Source organism: Bacillus rossius, chromosome 1 (assembly GCF_032445375.1).
Source record: "Bacillus rossius redtenbacheri isolate Brsri chromosome 1, Brsri_v3, whole genome shotgun sequence".
Lineage (NCBI taxonomy): Eukaryota > Metazoa > Arthropoda > Insecta > Phasmatodea > Bacillidae > Bacillus > Bacillus rossius.
Genome location: NC_086330.1, coordinates 366,846,628 through 366,868,893, shown reverse-complemented (window position 1 = coordinate 366,868,893; position 22,266 = coordinate 366,846,628). Strand labels below are relative to the sequence as shown.

General features: G+C 41.0%; 1 protein-coding gene across 1 annotated transcript in view; it reads left to right on the top strand.

The window, feature by feature from the left end:
- Positions 1–7,127: 7,127 nt before the first annotated feature.
- Positions 7,128–22,266, top strand: part of LOC134528563 (tachykinin-like peptides receptor 99D) — a gene marked incomplete at its 3' end in the record, with an annotated part of 105,157 nt that continues 90,018 nt past the window's right edge. The window contains exons 1-3 of the mRNA XM_063362299.1: positions 7,128–7,265; positions 9,513–9,652; positions 11,353–11,568. Coding sequence (XP_063218369.1) covers positions 7,128–7,265; positions 9,513–9,652; positions 11,353–11,568 — 494 coding nt within the window. The remainder of the gene's footprint in view (positions 7,266–9,512; positions 9,653–11,352; positions 11,569–22,266) is intronic.

Sequence of the window (22,266 nt, the reverse complement as noted above, 5' to 3'; positions counted from 1 at the left end):
TGACTCGTGACACCTGCCAACTGGGACGCTTGCGATTCGATACTTTTTTTTTTGGTTGAAGGTTTTTCATTGGCTCAAAGTCCTTCAGATAAACAGTAAGCCAATCGCAGAAGCAATATAAAGGTACAGTTGTTTGGAGTCTAGCATATCGTGAAATGAATACGCGAATTTTTCCGGTCTCTAACGATCGGGAGTTTGGCTCTCTCGTCTGTGAAAAGAAGGCTTCTCCCTTCGCAGGCGATCGCAGAGTCGTTGCTCGCGTTCGACTCGCCGCCTCGGAGCGCCATCTGCCCGGGTCTAATTGCGAGTCTCACTCCGACGCTAGCTGCTCCGCGCGAGCCGGTAAGTGCGGCCAGACAAATGGGGCTGCGAGAGAGCGCGTTCAGTTTCGCCCCCGAGGCCGCGGATAGTGCAGCGCAGCCGGCGGAGTGCTTTCATAAATCTCTCCTCCGCGACCGCGGAAGAAGTGTAATGACGTCGCTCGCTGGGGAGAAGAATTGGCCTGAGGGAGTGTTGAGGGGGGGGGGGGGGCGTGGAAGCGGGCACCGTCTCATTCAGTCCCGGACACAAGAGCCGCTTTTAATCCCTCGAATTAATTAGCGGCGGTAATTGATGGGCTTATTTCTACTCCCCTTCCCCTCCCTTCCTTTGAGAGCCCCAACCCACCCACCCCTTCTTCACTTGATATCCTCTGCGCGTGACCTTCTGAATACGACCGCACTCAACTCGAGTTTCGCTTTGTGTTTTCATGTTGCGCCCTCGCAAAGTGTAGGCCCCATACATCATCAGCGCTTAAGGGGCCCGCCTCGTCAGGGGTGTATGTGTGTTAGTGAGGCGGGATGATAAGCGCGACGCTCGCTGGTGCTTCTAGCGCGGTGTCGCCTCTGGACTGGCGCGCAGTCTTCTCGTCGTCACAGGATAACTGTGAAATTTTAGCGGTGACCGTAACATTATATGCAGGAGAAATGAAGATAAAGATGTAATGCAAGACCCTTAAGTGGTTTCAAGAATTTATACCAGTTGTATTACGCCTAAAATTTACTATGAAAACATGCGTTTTAGCCATTTTGGCTCTTCTAAAAATACTGTTTAAAATCTTGACCCAAAATCAAAAGTACTTTTCGGCCCTCAGCGAACTCTTAAATGCTTTTCGTAAGCGGACCCCACTCGGATATATTGAGTAGTTTTGAAATCGCGTGGTTTTTCCTGGAGCTCTGCGCACCGTCGTGTTGAAGGTCCAGCGTCGCTTCAGAATCCCGTGTCGACTCCACGCGCCAGGCATGAACCACGTCATTGCCGCGCCCGTCATCCTGTCAACTCACACACGGGGTATCAGTTCAACCAGGTCACTTCAACATGGGCGGAATATGGTTGAACTGGTTCAAGTACCCGGAGTAGGAATATCAACTGTTCGACGAATCCAACCCCAACTGAAAGCAACCCCGATGCAATGGCCGTTGCCATGGCGACGCAGAAGGTATCAACAATGCAAAAATCCGTTACCATGGATACTTAGCATGAAGAGGTGATTACTAGAGACCTGTAAAATTCGCGATTTCAAATCCCTAAAGGATAGACTCCATGATCCTCTATGCACTCGTGCAAATTACATCTGCTGATTGGTTACCGACTCGTAACACCTGTGGACTGGAATGATCATGATTCGCTAATTCTTCTGTTAAAGATTTTTAATTGGCCCAGAGACCTTCAGATAAACTGTGGCCCAATCACTGAAGCAAAATAATGTCAAAAGTATTTGGACTCTATCCTATTGCGAAATGAATCCGCGAATTTTACAGGTTTCTAGTGATTACAGAATTACACTCCAGATCAATGCCACAGTAACCGTGTATTTTTCCGTGATAAAAAGTAGCCTATGTCACTCTCCGGCCCATATAATATCTCTATGAGAAGAAAAAATTATGTCGATCCGTTGCTCCGTTGCTGCGTGAACAACAAACCAACAAACCAACAAACACACATCAATAATATTAGTAGGATTCACAGAAGAGTTCCAGTAGGGTTAGGTTCACAACATGATATTCTTAAAATTCATAAATGGTTTTAAAACAAAAGTCACTCAAGTCTTCACATTCTATCAAAATAATTAATAAGAAAAAAATACTTTAGTTCACTTTTTATTTTCTTCTAAACATTATATGTGTATCTTTTAGTAGTATTCTTCCCATGTAGTACTCAGCCAGGGTTGACTTCAAACTCCGTCATTCTTGTTTTATATAATCAGTTACTTTGCTAGCAATCTTATAGGCGGAATGATAACAATCCAAAATATAATAAAATATTAATAGATAAATTCATCGGCCTGCGTGAAATTGTGGGACTCAGCATTTATAATTTTTTTAAGTGCGCGATTGATGACGTTTTGCTATACATATCTATAACAACAATTTGTTCTTGAATCTGATTTTTCTGATTTGCAAACCATTATGAAACCAATTGTTTTAACAATTGTTACGTTGTTTTACTACGAAATTCTTTGAAAACTAGGTACTTTTTTTAAATTCTATTTGTGCATCTTTAAATATGGCAGCGTGAACTACACACAATAAGTTCATCTGAACAAGCAGATTTGGCATTTTTCACAGTTATTATGATATGATTTACCTCTAGCACACTTTTGTTACGTCCCACATCAATCAACCTGTTTAAGAAAATGTGAAGTTTTTTTTTCCTCGCAGCGTTACTGTTGCCCGAAAAATTATCCTGTGTCCACTTGAGTGAGCATCGAAGAAACCTACACTCGTGTCAGTATATGAAACTCTTCTTGAATGTTATTTTGATCAATACACAACATCACAATGTCATGTATTTTTTCTGTTAGAGACTGATTAGTGATTGCTAAAGTTCTGCGCGTCCGTTACAACTGCCACAGCAGACGAGATAGTGGGCAGGGCATTTTAAACTATGCGCTGTACCATAAAATAATTTACGTGTGTAATATTTTGTAACTCCTGAATCGTAGTAAATATTTCGATCAGAGTCTTTATGAGAAAAACGAATTCCGTGGTACTTGGCGTAAACGAGAATTGTTCTGGTTCACAGGCAAGTGTTCTAGTTTTCCTTGAATGTTCTGCGTCGCTTCTGAGCACACTCCGCCCGGGATACTGCGACCAGGTGATGGAACCAATCACAGCGGTCATGGACGCGCAGTTGAACGCGTGAACAAGGCTGGTTCAGAGGGAGTTAGGTCTCAGAGGTTGGCAGAGAACATTCCCGCAATGCCGCGCGCGCTTGGGACGCTCGTGAGCACCACGTGACCTCCAGCCAGCGGTTGGGAGGGGAGAGGGGGCAGGCGTGCCTGTCGATACGTGTCCAGAGCGTGTGTGACAAAATGCTCGTTAAGGCCGGTCCACACGCAACGTTTTCAGCAAAGATTTACCTGCGCAGGTCACATCGTTGTAGACAAGACGTAGCGTGTAGACAGGAAAACTGCGCAGTTTTGTGAACTGCGCGGAGACGGAACACGGAGAAGGAAAACTGTGGCCAAGAGCATTTATGTCCGCGCAGTTTAGTCGACCTGCACAGACTTGTCGTAGCGTGTGGACACTTCCTCCGTCTTCTCCGCACACGGGGCTCACTTCTCCCTCGGTATTTGTGCCGGAACAGTGTAATTTGTTCAACGATGACCGATTTGCGACTGTGTTCACGTGAATTTCTAACAGAGTTCATTGTTCTGTACAAGTCCTTTCCGTGTTTGTGGCGGGTCAAATCAAAAGAAAATAGCGATAGGGACAAAAAAAGTCAAGCGTATGAAGCACTTGTGTAAAAATACAAAGAGGTTGACATCGCGGCTAACAGAGATAAAGTCACAAAAAAAAAAAACCATTAATTCTTTGAGGTCGGTATACCGGAAATAATTGGCCAAAGTAAGGAATTCTCGCAACTGATAGGATAAAACTTGGCTGCAAACTGTGTTGTGTGGACACGGCTAAACTGCAACCTTTTGTTTGCGCAGTCAAAACTGTGTACAAAAAACGTTGCGTGTGGACCGGCCTTTACAGTTGGTTCTCGTTTATCCTTTATGAGCTATTAAATCATGTCTTATGGAAAGAATAAATCCCTGCAAATGACCACCCAAAGGTTATACCTCACGCATAACATTGAAATAAAGTGACATATTTGACAATATCAATGCATTGGAAATCTTTGTATTTCTCCAGATACGTTTACTTTGCTGGAGAATTTCTATCCTGAAAATTTTATTTTAAAACATTTTATTTTATTTTTATAATCGTATGGCATGATCAAAAACAAAACTGCTTTGTTCTTTTCATGTGTTGTGAAAGCACAACATTTGTGTATGTGTGTGCATTATCACGCGTTAAATAAATAGATTACACAACGTTACCAGGTTCAGATACACCCAGTCTGTTAGGTACCAATTAAGGAATAATAGTTAAATGTTCAATCCTTTTATTCAAAGTGTAATGTTTGATTTGTTAACCTGGGGAATGGTTTTGTTTAATGTTAGCAGGGAGACTCGCGAAAATTCGGAATCTCCTGTTGACAATCTGACTCTAAATAGTATTACTTTGATTTTCATCTTTCATGTTGATAATTTTTTGGACAATATCACAGTCTGAATCGATAGTAGCGCTTTGACGGATATTTACGACCACCATCCATTTTTAAATAGTTGCAATCACCATATGACGCTTATATTTTTTATTCTATTTTTTTTTTGCATTTTTTTTATTTTAATAGAGTCTTTTATAAGAAAGTTAGCTACTGTTGTGATTTTCCTGATGTTCACCCTTGACGCCATAGTTCCAAACGTAGCTTCCATAGCAACAGAATATAGTTGCGTTGTTTTGCTGGAATTGTGTTTATCTACAGCTATAATACCACGCCGAATTCTCCACCAACTCTGCCACAGTACGTCACGCGGCATACATTGGACAGTTCAGTTATTCGTAGCATGTACTGGTTGTCGCCTACATGCAAGTGTGCAAAGGGGAATACGTGCGATTCGCTATTGGGAAAGTTTAGCGAGGCAACTGCTCTGCATATCAAGTACCAAAGCAGAACAGTGCGCTTCTCTATGCATTGTGGGTTTTCAATAAGTGTGGCTTAACAAAGGAAGGTAGGTCAAATGCTTAATGTGTAAAGGATGGGGAGAGTCTATAAATTAAAGATGATGGGAAGGGAGTCAGTGCATTCGGGTGTAAACCAGTGGAGGGAATGGTTGTGGAATATGTTTTGTGAGACGTTAGTTAAAGGAGGGCAGATGCAGAAAGAGGAGGAAGCTAAAGGAAAGAAATTGAGGTAGGAAATCCTACAGCAGAAAGAAAGGTTAGAAGAGTAGGACAGAAAGAAAAGTAATAGACAGACCTGAGGAAGTCAAGAACTTAAAAAGGGACCTGGCTGAAACGGAATGCAGGTTACAGAGGAGCAAAGTGTAGGTGTCCGAGGAAGGGTAATAGACGAGGAGGTGGTGGGACGAGTGGACAAGGATGGGGACCTACAAAACGAAGTAAGCTAGTTAAGAGCAGAGTTGAAGGTGAGTAATATGAGAGAAAATGCTAGGTTGAAGGAGAATACGGATACGGCGAGGGGGCTAGAGGAAGAGATCAGCCGATTGAAGAGACTAAATGGCATTTTAGAATATTAAGTGAAGGTATGAAAGCATTTGTGGGGAGTGATGGAACAACATTAGTCAGGAAGGAAGGGTAGACGAGACTGAAATACGCAGTAAAGTTTGCGAGAAAGTGGAGGGTAACAAGGAAAGTTGGGCTGAGGTGGCTGGTAAGGAGAGTGTAGACAGGCGAAAATAAAATGACAGGGTACAAGAAGAGACCTACAAAAGGGACGGAACTGGCAGGAAGACGTTAGCAGAGTTCGGGGACTCGATTCTACGGTACATGAAGGTTCTTGGGGCCTACAAGGAGTCATAAGTGGAGAGACAATTGCGGATGTAAAGGGAAGGATAAAGGAGTGTAGTTTGGATGAGGTGAAAAGGGTGGTGGTGGATGTAGCTACAAATGACCTCAACAGGGACACAGGGCCACAAAAATTTGGAAAATATATCAGAGAAGTGCTACATGATACCAGCCGAGTGGGGTGTTACCCAGAAGGGGAATTGATTTAGGAAAACTGAATGCTTGCGGTGGCCATCATGAAGAGACAGTGCCAGATATGGGGAGCAGGTTTTGTGAGTGCCAGGAGTAAGATAAATAGGTGGCATATGGCTGGAGACCAGGTCCATCTAAACAGAGAAGGCGTGGGAATATTAACACAGGTGCTGAGGAGGGGCTGAGAGCAAGAAGTGTAGGGCAGGGAAACTGTCAAGGAGGGGAGTAAAGATGAGGAGGCAGGAGGGAAGGGTAGTAATGAGATGGATTGGTGGAAGAGAGTAGGATATGGGGTAGAGAAGGGCCAACAAACAGAGATGCGGGAAGCTGCATGCTAGAGTCAAGAGGCTAGGAGGAGAAGGGCTAAAAGAAGAGATTAAGGAGCTGAGGGAAAAAAAACTGTATAAAAAGACAAAGGAGGCAAGGAATGCCTACATGGAAATGCTAATGAAGGGGTTAGGGGGAATTGAGTGGATAAGTATCGCTATGTCAGGAGATTAAAGGGAGAGGAGGGGCTGCCATAAATGAGGGGGAGAGTCGGGCAGGATTGTGTGGGGGATCTGGAAAAGACGGAATTACTACATAAACAATACCTGTCTGTTTTTGTGGAGGGAGATGTATGGTATGGGGCACAGGTCAAGAAGCCAAGGGGAGAGAGAGATCTAGAAAAGAGGTGATAAGGGAGGTGGGTAGGCTAAAGGGGAGGAAAGTGGCTGGTCCCAATGGGATAGGAAACAGCCACCGCAATTTAGGAGCGAAGGAGGTCTGTAGATACATACTTGCAAGTACTACACACGCAGTAACTGGAGGGGGGACAGCTGCCAAGGCAATGGAAGGAGGCAGTGTTGGTGCCTATTTTCAAGGGAGGTGGAGTTGAGGAAATACATAAAGTTATAGGCCTATCAGCCTAATATCGAGTGCAGGAAAGTGGTGGAAAAACTGATAGTGATGTATAGGGTAGGTAAAATTGAAGAACTGGAATTGATAAATGAAAGGCAACACTGCTTTAGGAAGGGTTTCTCCTGTTAGACGGAGATGGCTGGACTGCTGGAGGACTTGGCGGAGTCAGTGTATGAGGGAAAACAGGTAGACGCCATTTTTATTGATTTTGAGAAGGTGTTCGATAGGGTGCCACACAAGAAAGTGATAGAAAAGGTTGATAGTCTAATAGAGGTGAGTATATTGGTGAATTGCACAAGGGACTTCCTGAGAGATAGGAAACAGCGGGTGAAGGTGGGAATGGAATTGTCAGAAGAATGGGACGTGACATCAGGAATGCCGCAGGGGAGTGTTATGGAGTCCCTGCTGTTCCTAAACATGATGAACGATGTTGGAGAGGAATTGGATAGGAAACTGAGACTGTTCGTTGATGACTGCGTGGATCTGTGAAACTGTGGGGAAAGTTGCACACCTGCAGGAAGACTTGAAGAAGATGGAAGTTTGGTCGATGGCAAATTGAATGGGGATAAATATCAACAAAACGAAGTTGGTCAGATTCACAAGGAGAAGAAAGATTGTTTAGCAAATATATAGTTGAAAGGGGCAAAAGATTAAGGATGTAAGGTAATACAAGTACCTGGGAGTAACCTTACAGAATGACCTAGGTTGGGGAAAACAGGTGCAGCGGGTGGTGAAGAAGGGGAGGAGGAGGCTGGATCTGATTGGTCGGACACTGATGGGGACAGGATGGAGAGTAAAGAAGAAGCCATATCCAGTGTTGGTGAGGCCAATGCTTGAACATGCAGCAGTATTTTGGGAACTATACCTAGGGATGGAAATTAAGGAACTGTAAAGGGTAAAAAGTAGATCAGCTAGATGGGCGATGGGTATGTGGAGGAGGAGGGAAGGGGCGAAGGGTGAGACGCATAGGCCATCTGTGATGATGAAGGAGCTGGGGTGGAACACACTACACAGAAGGAGGAAAGTAGAGAGATTGGTGAAGTTTTGGGGGTGAAAAAGGGCGAGGGATCTGGGAGACAGGTTGAACAAAAGTGTGTATAGAGGGAGAAGGGATCTTGGGTAGAAGATTCAGAGAGAGTGGAGAAGAACGGAAAGAGGAAGACAAGTATTCCTGGTGAGGATGGGGTGGGAGTGGAATGGGATTGAGGAAAAGATACTTGATGTGAGAAGAGGAAATAACTTGAGGAAGAGGCTTCAGAAATTGGGAGAGAAGGGGTTGGGGACTCCTTGTCACCTGGCGGCAACCCAATTGCAAGTGTATCAATCATTTAAAACGTTTTTTTTTTAATTTTATATACCGCTGTCGATGCAAGAAAGCCACTGGCATTTACAAGGATGAACAAAGCTTTACTACCAAAACAAAGGAAAAAATTGGGCATTGTATTGCGTGATATAGGGTGTTAGAGGTGAAGCATTCAACATGTATAGGAATAAATATGTTCTGAGGACATTATGATTTAACACCGAGGCTAATAAGTAAGTATTTTTCCATGTAATGGAAAACTTCTATCTCGAGAGAGGCTAAAGTTTAACTGCACGGTGTGTTGGAAGCCGTTTTGGAAACCTGCTGCATTTGTAAATAAGATTAAATTAGATCTCCGTTCTTAGACAAACCACAGGAAAAAGATGCATATCCGACCAAAAGTAACAGCGAGGACAAATCAGCCCTTGCACCAGCAAACAATTTTGTGTTTCTCCAACTGAGTGTGTAAATTCGATAACTTTTCTTCACTTACTGTGAATCTTAATACTACTTCAGTGAGACATTTGATAATCGTCCATTTTATTGCATCCACAATACGGTACATAAAATTCAAAAAAGAAGGATTAAATTTTCTTGTTATTGTCATCGTCACATTAAAAAGGTGTTATTTGCCCCAGTCATTGTTTTCTGAACGAAATCCTTAAAACAGGTAATGGTTAACATGTCCTATTTGTACTATAAGTTTTTCAATCATCTGCTTGAAAAATGAAGTTCATCGCCTCGCTTCGCCACACTAGAAATTCAATCAAAATGAAACACCGAGGGTTGACGATCCCCAGTGGGAATCAAGTTAACAAGATAAGAGAATTATTGTGCCCAAACAGCTATATCTTACGGGGACGATACGCCCTGAAACACGTCCCGAGAGACATTGATGACCTTCAGCAAGACAGAAAATCCCCATTTCCATCACGTTTGGGTGATGGACAGTCAACCACTTGTGAAACCAACGTCTAAGACGAACCCGCGTGTGTGTGTGTGTGTGTGTGTGTGTGAAAAGTGGGGAAATGTGAGGGTGGAGGTAGTTGTCCGGTATTCTGGTTGTTGACCGAGAGAGAGAGAGAGAAAAGAGAATAAATACATTTTACGGGGCAACCCCCCCAAGTCACTTTGCCAATTGGTCGCCGCTGCAGGTCATCGGGAATTCCGACGCCTTACGGCCCCGCGTTAACGACAAGCGTCTCTCTTGCCGCGAGACACCGGCTCGTCTGCCGGGGGCAGTAAAGTGCGGCCGGGAGACGGCCGGCCGCCACTCCGCTGATTGGCGGCACGACGAGGCCCCGGGATCCGCCCCCCTGGTGGCCTCACCGGCCCCGCTCGCCGCTCCTGCCGCGGCGTGTGTGTTGCGTTGCAGAATCATCATTTAAACATGAATATTTCAATATAGCAGTTTTATAAAACATACTAAAAGTATAAGAAAATTCTTTTCATACCCATACAGATTTTTAACCCCATACTGATTCCTAACCCCAACCAGATTGTCCTGAAAAATTTTTGATTTTGAATTTTTAGTACTTGTAAGATTTAAACCGAAAACAACTTTGACATGTTAAATAAATAATGGATGCACGAATAGTTAATCTTAATCACTAATTATTGTATTCCACTTGAAATGATATGAACGGTGTGAATTTTCTCAACGACAGCTAATCCCTACACCTCCTCACTATTAGCTAGTGCATGTACAACACCCCTCCCTCCCCCCCCCCCATGTTTTGTGCTTCAAATCTTACAGGTAATTTCATTGATATTAGAAATACACAATCAAAAATTTTCAGGACTATCTGTATGGGGTTAGTAATCATTATGGGGCTATAAATCTGTATGGGGCTAAGAGAAATCATTTTATACTTTTAAAAATTCTTTGAAAAGTTGATATACCAAAAAAAAAATTATGTAAATAGTAATTTCATGCTTTTTTGGTTTCGTGTATGTGAAATTTTTCAATCGTTTTTAAGCATCTTGATGAGATTATGACAGAGACATTTGGCATATTTCAGGTTTATTTTTGTTTCTCTTCACCTGAACATATCTTAAATAAAAATTACACAAACAGTCATGCAAGAATGAAAGTAAATATTGCATTGTCATCCAGTCCTGAGCTATACTTAAAGTTTCAAGTCTCTAGCTCATCGGGAAGTAAGTTTAAAATCGATTGCAAAATTTGTACCGAACAACAGGCAAACAAGAAAACTAGTTAATAAAAACCTTGTTAAAAAGTTTTGACTAGTTTTTCACACAAGACTGCAAGTGAAACATCTCACTACATCCATAAAATTTCTAGCGCCACATACAAAGTTTATGCCATATCTCCGCGTTTATTACAAACATGTAAAAATTATGCTACTTACATTCTAAAATAAAGCGCTAAATTTACACCTTCCACATTTGTAAACTGAAAAACTCTACTTTAAAACCCGACAGAACTTAAAATGTAAATTTACCCAGAAATTTTATACATACAATTTTCAAAAAAAATTATATACACAGTACCATTTTTACTTTACTGAGATGCAAAATAGTGCTTCGCCAACTAAGAATGCAATTGTGTAATAAATTAAATTTATACAGTTGACTTCTTCTGGTAAGTCACGTGCACATTTAACTCTGTATGAACTTTAAACACTGCAGATAGTCAGGGAATATTAAATTTTACGAAAATAAAACGATTCCTATGATTTATAATTGACGGAAAACTAATTATTGAAAGTTTTGTCATGTTTTTTCTAACGATTATTACATTAACAAATTTGAAATAATTAATATAAAAAGTATATATTTCAAGGCACTTAAATCTAAGGAGAATTTGTCATTAAAACACGTGATAAACCTACTTTTTAAATATATTTAAGTCAAACATTAAATTATCCTTTAATAGTGTATTAAAACTGTTTTTACAAAAAGTAAAATTTCTAGAGTGCATTGAACATAAAATATATCTATGCCTAATGTACTCATAATATAGCCTAACGATATTTATGTGCAACCCTGTTAGTGAACAATAAATTCAATGTGTTGTGTGGAAATGTGTCGCAGGTACACGGCCATCATGAACCCGCTGCGGCCTAGGATGGGCCGGCGCACGACGCTGTGCATAGCCGCCGGCATCTGGGCGCTGGGCACTGTGCTGTCACTGCCCATGCTCGTCTTCTTCACCACCTACGTGCAGGAGTTCCCCAACGGCAACACCCGCGTCGTCTGCTACACCGAGTGGCCGGACGGCCCCACCACCGCCAGCTACCAGGAGTCCATGTGAGTACACGCCACCTTCTACCATACTGTATACCTCATATGTGATGGAGTCCTATTGGAAAACACCACTAGCTACAAGGAGTACATGTGAAAAAACACTACCCTCTACCATACCGTTTACCTTTTGCTGAAAGCAGGAGTTCCCCAATGGCAAAACCACCAACTACCAGGAGTATGTGTGAATAAATACCGCCCTCTTTCATACTGCATGCCTCCTACCAACAGCTGGAGTTACACAACGACAATTCCACCAGCCACTCCGAGTACCCACCAACCTTCACCATATTGCATACTTCCTGCTAAGTACAGTAATTCCCCAATTGCAATACCAATACCCACCTATACGTCCACTTTATTGCATATTTCCTGAAAAATGCAGGAACTGACCAATTGCAGTAACACCAGCTACTGGTATGTATATTTCTTGTTTCCTTGTTTGTCTTGATCACTTAGGCTTTACACCCAAAAGCAATGGTTCCATATTTTATTCCATTCTCCATCGTGAGACATATAACAAGATGGAATATGTTCAAGATTATTTTTTTTTGTATTCTTTTTCTACCCTATATGTTCAAAGTTTACGTAGCCTTGCTACTACAAGTCTTATGATCAGTGTGAGTTTATAATTACCATACTAGTTTTTATTAAATAGTTACAATATAAAATGTTCTACGACTATGTGTGTATAATATAGTTGTATAATATGTAGAGACGCACTTAAGAAGTCTTAATCTTTTTCACTAGGTGCCCTTTTTCAGCTCGGAAAACCCAATAACTTCACATTGTCAGATACTTACCTCACATTTCCTGGTGACTGTTGAGAACGTTCTAGAACATCACAGTTGAAATAAGCTTGTACTTTACCAAAGAGTAGGGACGCCTAGTTTCTCCTCGTATCTGCAACTAGCTGAACAAGACGTTGCTGCGGGAACTCTAAACCACAGGCGTAACAAACTCCCAGTTCTTCTTAACTTGCGTGTATTTGCGATATCCGTCACACCACGACATATCCGTCTCACGGATCATACCAAGTGTTTTAACCCTGCCAGAGGCAAACAATACTTTGGTTTTCATTTAATGTTATGCGAGTACCTCTGATTCAGTGATGGTCGGTAGTCGTGTTAATTACTGTTAATTCAATCATCGCTGGGTTCCGGCGGATGTTTAGCCGTACAGGATTTCTACCAACCCATAATTAATGAAACATACATATTCAGTTATATGTGGTATATTTGGACGAAGTTATGCAAAAAGGAACCAACCCACAATTTTGTTATATTTTATTTGAAAATAAATTAAAATAGTACAAGGTTGATCGTACCATCGTTGCTATTATTACATCAGTATTTATACTAGACCATTAAAATTATACCCACATTATGTTATCAATACGAGAATTACAATTTATAATTAACTTAACTTCAAAATACTCAGAATAGGTTTCATGTGGGTTGGTTCCTTTTTGCATAACTACGTCCATTTTAGACTATAAATATTTATGCACGTCACACGAGATTTATGTAGCTAACAAGCAAGATAAGTTTTAAATTTCCCTGTTTTAATTTATTCTCATAAGAGACTTCAAACATATGTGCATTATTGGTAACTTTTATATCGGTCACGTAAGTGCTTATAACATGAACAATTATTTTCAACAATATATTAAGCTAGTCAGGTACAACCTTTGATACAGAAGGAAAAATATGTACTGCTAAAGAAAACTGCATTGATTATGTAACCAAAATGGTTTTTTTTTTTGGTGATAGTACACGAATTTGAAAGTTCACGAAAATAAATTTGTTAAACTTTTTCTTTGTGTCAATAGATATAATACTGTTGCTTAACAATATTATGCTAAAAATATATTAAATATAAATAAAATCAAGACGTAATCTGAGTATTTAAGGCAAAGTTTGAACTAACTTTAGCCAAATCATCCTTTCCGGAAGCATCACTATTTTGGAATGTTTTTGTTGTCCTTGATAATAATAAAAAATCCTGTTCGTATCTATTGTCATATATTGTTATATTTCAATTAATCACATCATTTACATTATTTTATAAAAAAATTAAATCGTAAGTTTCAAATAAGTATTATCGTATATTATATTCATATGTGCATCGTTGTGCCGAAATCATGAGTACCTTATGGAGGCAAATTACACTGGTCATTTTAATTTTAAAATCTTGATGATGTTTTGGGATCTTGTTCTTCCTCCGACTCTGTTAAACTGTAGCCGGCCAAACTAGTCACGCCTTGGTCAGCGCTGACCCTGGCTCTTATGCTACAACCTTGTGGACGATAAAGACCGTGGTGTGACTCACAGACACAAAGGCAGTATATGTGTGTAGTTAAGAGACTAGGAAAAGAGACTGAGCCTCGGTGAAGTAAGCTGGTAACAAAATATGATATCGAATAATAACAACAAAAAAACATTTCTAGAGATCATTGGATTCAACACAGGAATTTACGTGGGAAAAGTCACGTGAAAACAAGCATGTGGTTTCATAGTACAGTCTGGCAGCAGGTACTGAACATGTGTACACTCAATGGCAATAACCCTCTTAACAACCACGTTGTCAACAACTCGGCCTCTATTCGTCGAATGCAGGCAACGCGTAAAATATGAATAATACACATGTAGTGGTATATCAGACATACTTTAGGGTAGGTTGTATGAATAAACATGTTTTATTAATTTTTGTATAATATTCAGAACTAGTCGACCCATGCGGAATTCAGCAGTGCGCACCAAAACGTTTATTGTGGCATTCCATTCTTTAAAAATTTGAGAGAAATTACATTTTGAAGAAGACTAGAAAAAGTAAACGGGTGTTGGTACAAAAGAAGACATGTAATTGAACACATCAGTACAAATAGCTGTTACATTTTTTTTTACTGAAGTATTATATTTAAACATACCAATAATATACGCATTTACAAAACCACTTTAAATACAATGTTGGAAGTGATGATGTGATCATCGTTCACTTTTTGGTTGTACGTATCTTCAATTCTAACTGATGCTATGAGAAGTAAATGTAAGAGGTTAAGTTTGTAGGTTATGTTCGTGATACAAAAAATCAACCGTAATTTCAAAAGTACTTATAAGAAATGTCTGACGTTCCAGAAGTTTTGGTTAAGTGGTTTTTTTGGTGGAATGTTTTGGTCAAGTTGAAGGATCCTCTAAGATTTCTTTATCATACGTTCTGTTTATTATGACGGAAGTGAAATTTTAAAAAAAAATATATGCAAACGCTGATGTTTCAAGTGGATATCCGATTCGATATTTATCGAATTCAATTTTATATATATCGAAAAATTGACACATTCATTAAAGGACCTCTTCTTAGATTACTTTATATCTCAAATTTAAGAGAAGCGGTACATTTTCAGACCGTGAGTCTATTTTTCGGCATTATCCGGCACGATAAGCTTTAAAATGAGGGGTAAATCATGGAAATAGATAAAGGAATAAGGAATATCACGCGGGCTGACAGAAAAACAGGCTAGATAAATTTATATATATATATATTGACTTGATAACGTCTTATAAATCGGTGAACGCCGGCTACACGCTCGAAAAATTGTCACGTTCCGCCCGAGCCGAGCGTGCAAGAACCGGCCAACCACCTTGCAAGAAAATCTTCCATAATATCAAACAGGATAAAGCGGGCTTTTTAACTAAGTTTTTCGTGATTATATTTAACCAAATTATTTAAATTAAATTTGCAAAAACTGTAAATAATAATTGAAAATTAAAAAGTATGCAATTTTTTCATCGATGTTTTATTATACCGTTATCACGTAAAATTATGGTCCGTAAAATGACTACAGACAACCCCCCCCTTTTTTTCAGAATATGTAAGTTCTCTCAGTGTGGTAAAGCGGTGAACGATCTGATCGACACCGTCGCAGTTGACGTGCGGGCGTCTGGCAACGTCGCTCGGAGACCTAGCGCGCAGACCTCGCGAGGCGCGTCTCTTCGTCGGGCGGAGAGTCGCGAGTGTAATCGATTCATCGTCGGGACGCACGTGGGTGTTTTCCCGGTAGGAAGGCCGTTCCTCTCCCCCGCTGGACGAACTGGCGACAGTAGCCCCCACAGCTCGCAGTCACACGCCGAGTTGTTCGGAAAGCATCCTTCCGCGAACAAAGGAAGGAGGGGGGAGGTGGGGAAATAGGAGGGGATCGATGGCCTGATGTCTATGCGCGACGCAACAACGACTATTCCCGTTCCAGTCGAAAATAGACGAGAGCTGCTTCGGCCATGCAACAAGAGATAAAAAAAATAATAAAAAATAAAAAAAGAATGAATGAATGTCCATGTCCCGGCAGACGTGGACTGTAAAAATAACTCGGTCGAGGATGCTAGCCCGCAGGGACCGCGGAACATTCTCAGGTGTCATCGCGCCGTGTAAAAACCACTCAAGAGTCTTATAAAGGGAAAAGTATTTCTCTCTTGGATTTAAATTCGTCGTTTTCCGCTCAGACGTCTCCTACCTGGCTGTCCGATACGGGTGTTTTACAAGTTTCAGATGTGGAAAAAAATGGGTATGTGGCTGTGTCATGTACACAGCCGCCGTGTGTTGTACGTGAATACGTGTACGTAACAGGTGATATTTTCTATACAAAATATAAAATACGCTATTTTTCATTTTAACATCATATATATTCACTGTAACTATTTTACACTAATGTTTTATATAGGCAATCGATAGATTTTGACGAGAGCTGACGATTGAAACCCAAATGAACGTCGTAGCTTCTCCGAGTCAAAAGTTATACTAAATGGAAATCTCTAAACGCACCAAAATGACCTCAAAATGGTGGCGCTTACCCTCTCCACCGCGCGCGATTCGTCACAGTCCTCACTTGTCGTAACGAATTCTTTGATCCTTTAGCTATCCAGTGGTGTAATTAAATTTTGTATGGAGATAATAGACATGTATGTAGCTGCAACACCAAACTGTATCCTCCGATTTTGTTATCATTCATTGTTTTGAATTGCCTCCCACTATGGAAGCAATTTGAAAGACGCATTCGCGTCAAAATATCCTTCGCGTTTTTGTGAGTGATATTGGGCCGTGCAGGGGGAGGGAAGAGTGCGTCGTCCTAGTCGCTTAGAGGCGTTGGGGCTGTAAGACGTGTGAAACGCGAGCCAATGTCGCCCTTAGCGACCCACGCTGTTAAGAGCTCATGCGTCCAGTCGGGCGGGGCTATTAAGAATACCACAAAGAAAACGATAAGCTCTTTTTATATTTACACGTTCTTGTAGATTTTTGTGAATGCATTGTTTTTTATTATTAAATAAAGTAAACGCTCTCGAATCCAGAGCGCGTGGGACCACGGACGCACTGGATCAGCGAATATTGTTGGATCGTCGAACATCAATGCAGTTCTCCCAGTAATACCAAAACAAGTTGTGATAAGCTACTCTGGCTGTACGCCTTACCAAGACAATTTTAACATTGTGTGAACGTGACATGTGCACTGTTAACACGCGTGTGGACAAAATAAGAGTGTTCTTGCCGTAGACTTCCACAATTTTAATGTTTTTGTTAACACACCCAGAACATTCTTTTTGGATTCATATTCCAAGTAAGTGAACTTGGTTTTCGTACGAAGATCCCTGGATAATTTCTAACCAATGTTCTTCGTAAATGGAATATGAAATGTTTAAAAAGGTGCAGCCCACAATAAAACCAAAATCCACAAGAAAAAAAGCTGAAGGCAAGCCGCTTGATGCGTGCCGAATTACAGAAGTGGCCGAGTAAAAGAATGCCGGATTAAAGACCACGCAAAAATTTGTATATATAGATTTTTTTAATGAAAATAACGTAATCTATAAATCTGCAAGTTGACCTCTGTCTCACGCAAATGTTAAATAATGAGTAGAAAGGTGCAGAGATCGTATTATTTTCGCGGCCACTGACTAAATCTAAGTCGCTTTTAGTTCACAGAAGGTTCTGAGTCACGGTTTCCACCGATGTCTCGGCAGACGTCTATAACGCTCGTCTATGCTTCAACGAGCAGCATTTTTAACTTCTCCTGTCGCCGTGACCTGGTTCACACGCGCCGGCATCGCACTGCACAACTACGGTTCAGTGGAAATCATTTCCGAGACCGAAGAACAACGGTAACTTGAGTTTACGCGAACGAATAAAGACACAACAGTTGCGAGAACGAAATGCCTTTGTCCTATGCAGTTTTTCCGGACATAACGATGTTATCTTCAGCGTCATGCCGACCTGGTTAAAAAAAAAAAAAAAAAACCTTTCCTATTGCAACGCGAATTTTTTTTTCACGCTATAATAACGAACTCTTCCGTTTCACAGCGGTGGGTAAAGAAAAAAAATTACGAGTGGAGGGAAAAAAAAGGTGACCCCTCGTAAAAAAAAAAAGGGGGGGGGGGAGGGTGTGTTCCGACTCCAGCCTCCACTAATTCGTCGACGGCGCCAGGCGCGCTGACAGCCACGAGTGGGGAATCGCAGCAGGTCGAGTGGTGGTGTTCTATTGGTGAAGAGAAGAGGCGGGAGAAGGGTGACAGAATGCGGTGTTGCTTCGAGGCTGGTGCTATCCCCCTACCCCCAGGGTGGGTTAGGATTGGTCAGGAGGGAGGTAGGGGGATTCCAATTATGCGAGCGGACCGCCGCGGTCGGGCGCTGATTTGTGGCGCGGTAGTTGGCCGCCCTGCGCGAGGCGGCTCTGGTCAGCACCACGCGGGCTCTTCACCGTCGGGGATGTGCGGTCTACCGGCGCGCGACACGTCCTGACCTGCTTGACCTGCAGGAGCTCTCTCTCTCTCTCTCTCTCTCTCTCTGTGTCTCCGGCTGGACCCTGCAGCGAGGTTCCAAAAGAATCCCCAAAACACCAGATAAACCACCTCCATCGACAGCTTCCAACCCTGCGTCCGAGTCGGCAAAATGATTGATTAAAATCATCAATTTTGGACTTACTCCATTGCTAGTTCGCGCTGCACGTCATAGAGAAAACCCGCGAAGAATATGCAAATAAAGATGAATACTCAGACACAAAGGGGAAAAAAATAAATCTAGAATTAACCCCACTGATGTCAAAACACACCCAGCACATAGCACATAGTATTCCGTGGAAGAATTTTGAAAAAATTTTAACACCACCGGCGATCTCGATGGACAGGCAACGACGTGACCGTTGCAATGAAAACAGTAAATGTTGATGAACAACAACTTCGAACGACACAGAGAGACACAGGAACCCAGCGGTGATGATAAACAGGATGTCTGGACCGGAATCACCGACAATGCACCGACGCATACGTGGACCCAGCTGTGAAGTTGAACGGGTATTCTGGCTTAAACAACGGCGACAGCACAGGCGGACACAAAATACTTCCTAATGCGAAACAGTTACGACGTTTCTGTAACCGAGATCTGCTCCCGTTCTCGGGCACAAACACATACGATACAGTGCAATGGGTGCAAACTAGCAGTGGCGTATGTCCGAAATAACGATTTGGATCAGTCTTCCCCGTTTCAGGAAGAACATAATATATTTCTCCGTCACTCCTCCATTCCTCCGCCCTTCACTCTGTTCAATTATTTTCATCTCTCCTGCATTCCTTTAATTTATCTGCTCTTTCCTCCCTCATCCTTCTTCTTCCTTCGGGCCTTCATCCAGTGTACTGCGTCATTTACCTAAGCAGCCTCTCGTTTCCCATTCTCTGCACACGGTCATACCACCCCATTCTTCTTTTTTTTTCCATTATCTCATTTAAGTCCTGTATTCTTGCTCTTGCTTGCACCGTCTCATACCTGAACCTGTCTCGCCTCTTGTTTTCTGGCAATATTACAAATATGTATGCATATTGTATACTTAGGAATCAATAAAAATTTTACGGTATGATGTATTCGTTTGAAAAAAAATTGTATTTATTATCCTTGACCACGCTCGACTGATGATAATTGGCAATGGCTTAAAGTCGTCTGTGGTGGACAGCTGAGGGGATAAAAAACCAATGTGGTGGTAAAACATAGCAGCCAGCAGGAAAAAAAATGGTTGTCTGTAAAGTCGGTTTGCGGACGATAGTTTAACGTGACAACGTCCTAGCAAAACATTGATGAAATCATTGCATACTTTATGAATAAAATTGAATCATTTTTATTTTAATAATAAAAGAATAAATACTTGAAATTATACTAATAATCAGATTTTTAAAATGCAAGAATAATTAACATTTATTGCCGAAATTGTTGTTGTAATAAGCAATGAAAACCACATTAACTTTTCACTTCACTTTATAAACATTCGAGTGGAAGAGATATAGATGCGGCGCAAGCCTACAATGAGCGTAACGGGACACAGCGTAACGGAACAATGTGCGTAACGAGACACTTTTTCGTGCGTGCAGCCGGCGTTCGATTTATCAGACGTCACGTCAAAAAAAAAACAGTACAGCCAAGTCTACCACGTAGTTCTTTAATACTTTCTTAATTTAATTTAATTTTTGTCCTTCAGGCAGTTAGCATAACAGCTTAGAACCTAAGTGCCACGATATTCCTGTGCCGTACAGCGTGTGTATATAATACATAGCTACAAAAAAAATTGGTTGTCTGTAAAGTCAGTTTACGGACGATAGTTTAACGTGACAACGTCATAACAAAACATTGATTGAAATGATTGCATACTTTTTAAACCCGCCTTCCGGTGAAATTGGAAGGGAGGTCCCGTCCCCGACTCACCCTGGGTAACTATCAATACAAAAAAAAGGAAAACCAAAAAAAGGTAATTCGCTCCAAAAAGTCGCACCCGGGCGGTCGAGCTATGAAAGGCATAAATACTACGAACGTATACAGCAAGACTTTGGCTCATTTCAACAATCAAAAAGATTAAGGCCACTCAAAATTTTATTATTAATACCATCTTCAAAAGATCCAAAATACCTATATAATCAGAAAATACAAATACTATAAAAATACTATATAATAAAAACAATTAATTATAAAAGTCCAAAAAGAGTCCTACTGGGAGCCGGATTTATTTACGTGCACGATCATAAATATTTGCAGGTCTTGCTTCCAAGAATCAAACAGCTGATATCCGTGACCTTCAGAAAATACGTAGATATAGTTCAGTCAAATGCGCCAGGCAAAATATCACTCAATCGCAAGGAGGCGGCTGCACTAAAAATGTTTTTAGTTCTGAGGGCAAATCTCGCAGGTAAACGTAATTTAAAGAATAAATCTCTTCAGGGCATAGCAGCAATTTCTACACTCTACCTTTATCATAGTCCAACCAAGGAGCATTGATCCATATTATAGAACGGGAAGGTCTAAACCATAAGCTCGCACCGTTATACGCAGTTCATATAAAAGTTCGCCTCACAAAACTATGCTTCTTTTTAATAATAAATCTTGATCCACAACCCGCTACTGCCAAAGCTATGTGTCGCCTCTTTACCTTAGCGTAGCTTGCGAATATCTTGCCGCTGAAAGACGCCTCTGGGTAAGGCAGCAGGCCCCGGCGAGGACTGGCCGGTGCAGAGTCGAAAAGCCGTGTTCCCTGCCTCGCGACACACGTCCGGTCGCGGCGACTCCCAAAACCAACAGCCCGCGGCGCACAGTTCAGTCCGGGCTCACCGGCACTCGAGCGCTCATGACGTCATCGGTGCATCGAACCCGCGCTCCCAGTGGCCGGCCATGAAAACACAATCAATATATATATAGAATAACAATAAAACTAGAATGACACTAAATCATAATAAAACTATAAAAGGAAAAAATCACAATAATTTAATAATTAACCAAAATAACATTAAATATGATTTAACAAAAAGAAATCATTTAAAATGGAAATAATTCGTAAAATCACTAATAACTAAAATAAAAAAATAACATAAATGTGGCCTGGGGACCACACTTTTATGAATAAAATTGAATCATTTTTATTGAATCATCACTATTTTGTATGGATACAAAGAAGGAGTGAAATTAAATCTACAATTTCATTGGTAAATTTACTTTTATTTGTACTCATTAATTCAAATATGTTTATTACTTAAACGACAGATTATTTAAACTATAACTTTTATACGTGTTTTCTATTTAACTTCTTCCAATCTGTGTTATTCTGTTAAGAATAGGACGATGATAGGAAAAGTAGGAAACGAATTGGAGTGTTTCAAGGATGATGTGAAGGAAAATGGCTTACCCAAAACCAAGATGCAGTCAAAAATAATATATTTGCGCCACGGACTCTGCAGCAATGCTAGGAGGAACGGGTTAACAAAGAGCAATGTAAATGTTACATTGAAATGCATGAAAACAGAATTACGCCACTGACTCGGTCGCAATGCTAGGAGGTTCAGGTTAACAAAGAGCAATATAAAATGAGCGTAACGGTACACAGCAAAACGGAACAATGTGCGTAACGAGACACTTTTTCGTGCGTGCAGCCGGCGTTCATCGATTTATTAAACGTCACGTCAAAAATTAAAATATTTAATTTTTACACTCTACTAAATTCTTTGTTCTTATAATACCATGGGTATATTCGCAAACTGTAATACATGTAACACATGGTTGTTGTGAAAATACCACAATCTACGTTGTGAACAGTCAAAATTTTATGAAGCACATATTATTTTCCACAGTGATCATGATTTATATAGAAGTAACCATGCCTAAAACCACCAAAATTTTTAATATGTACGTTTGTGC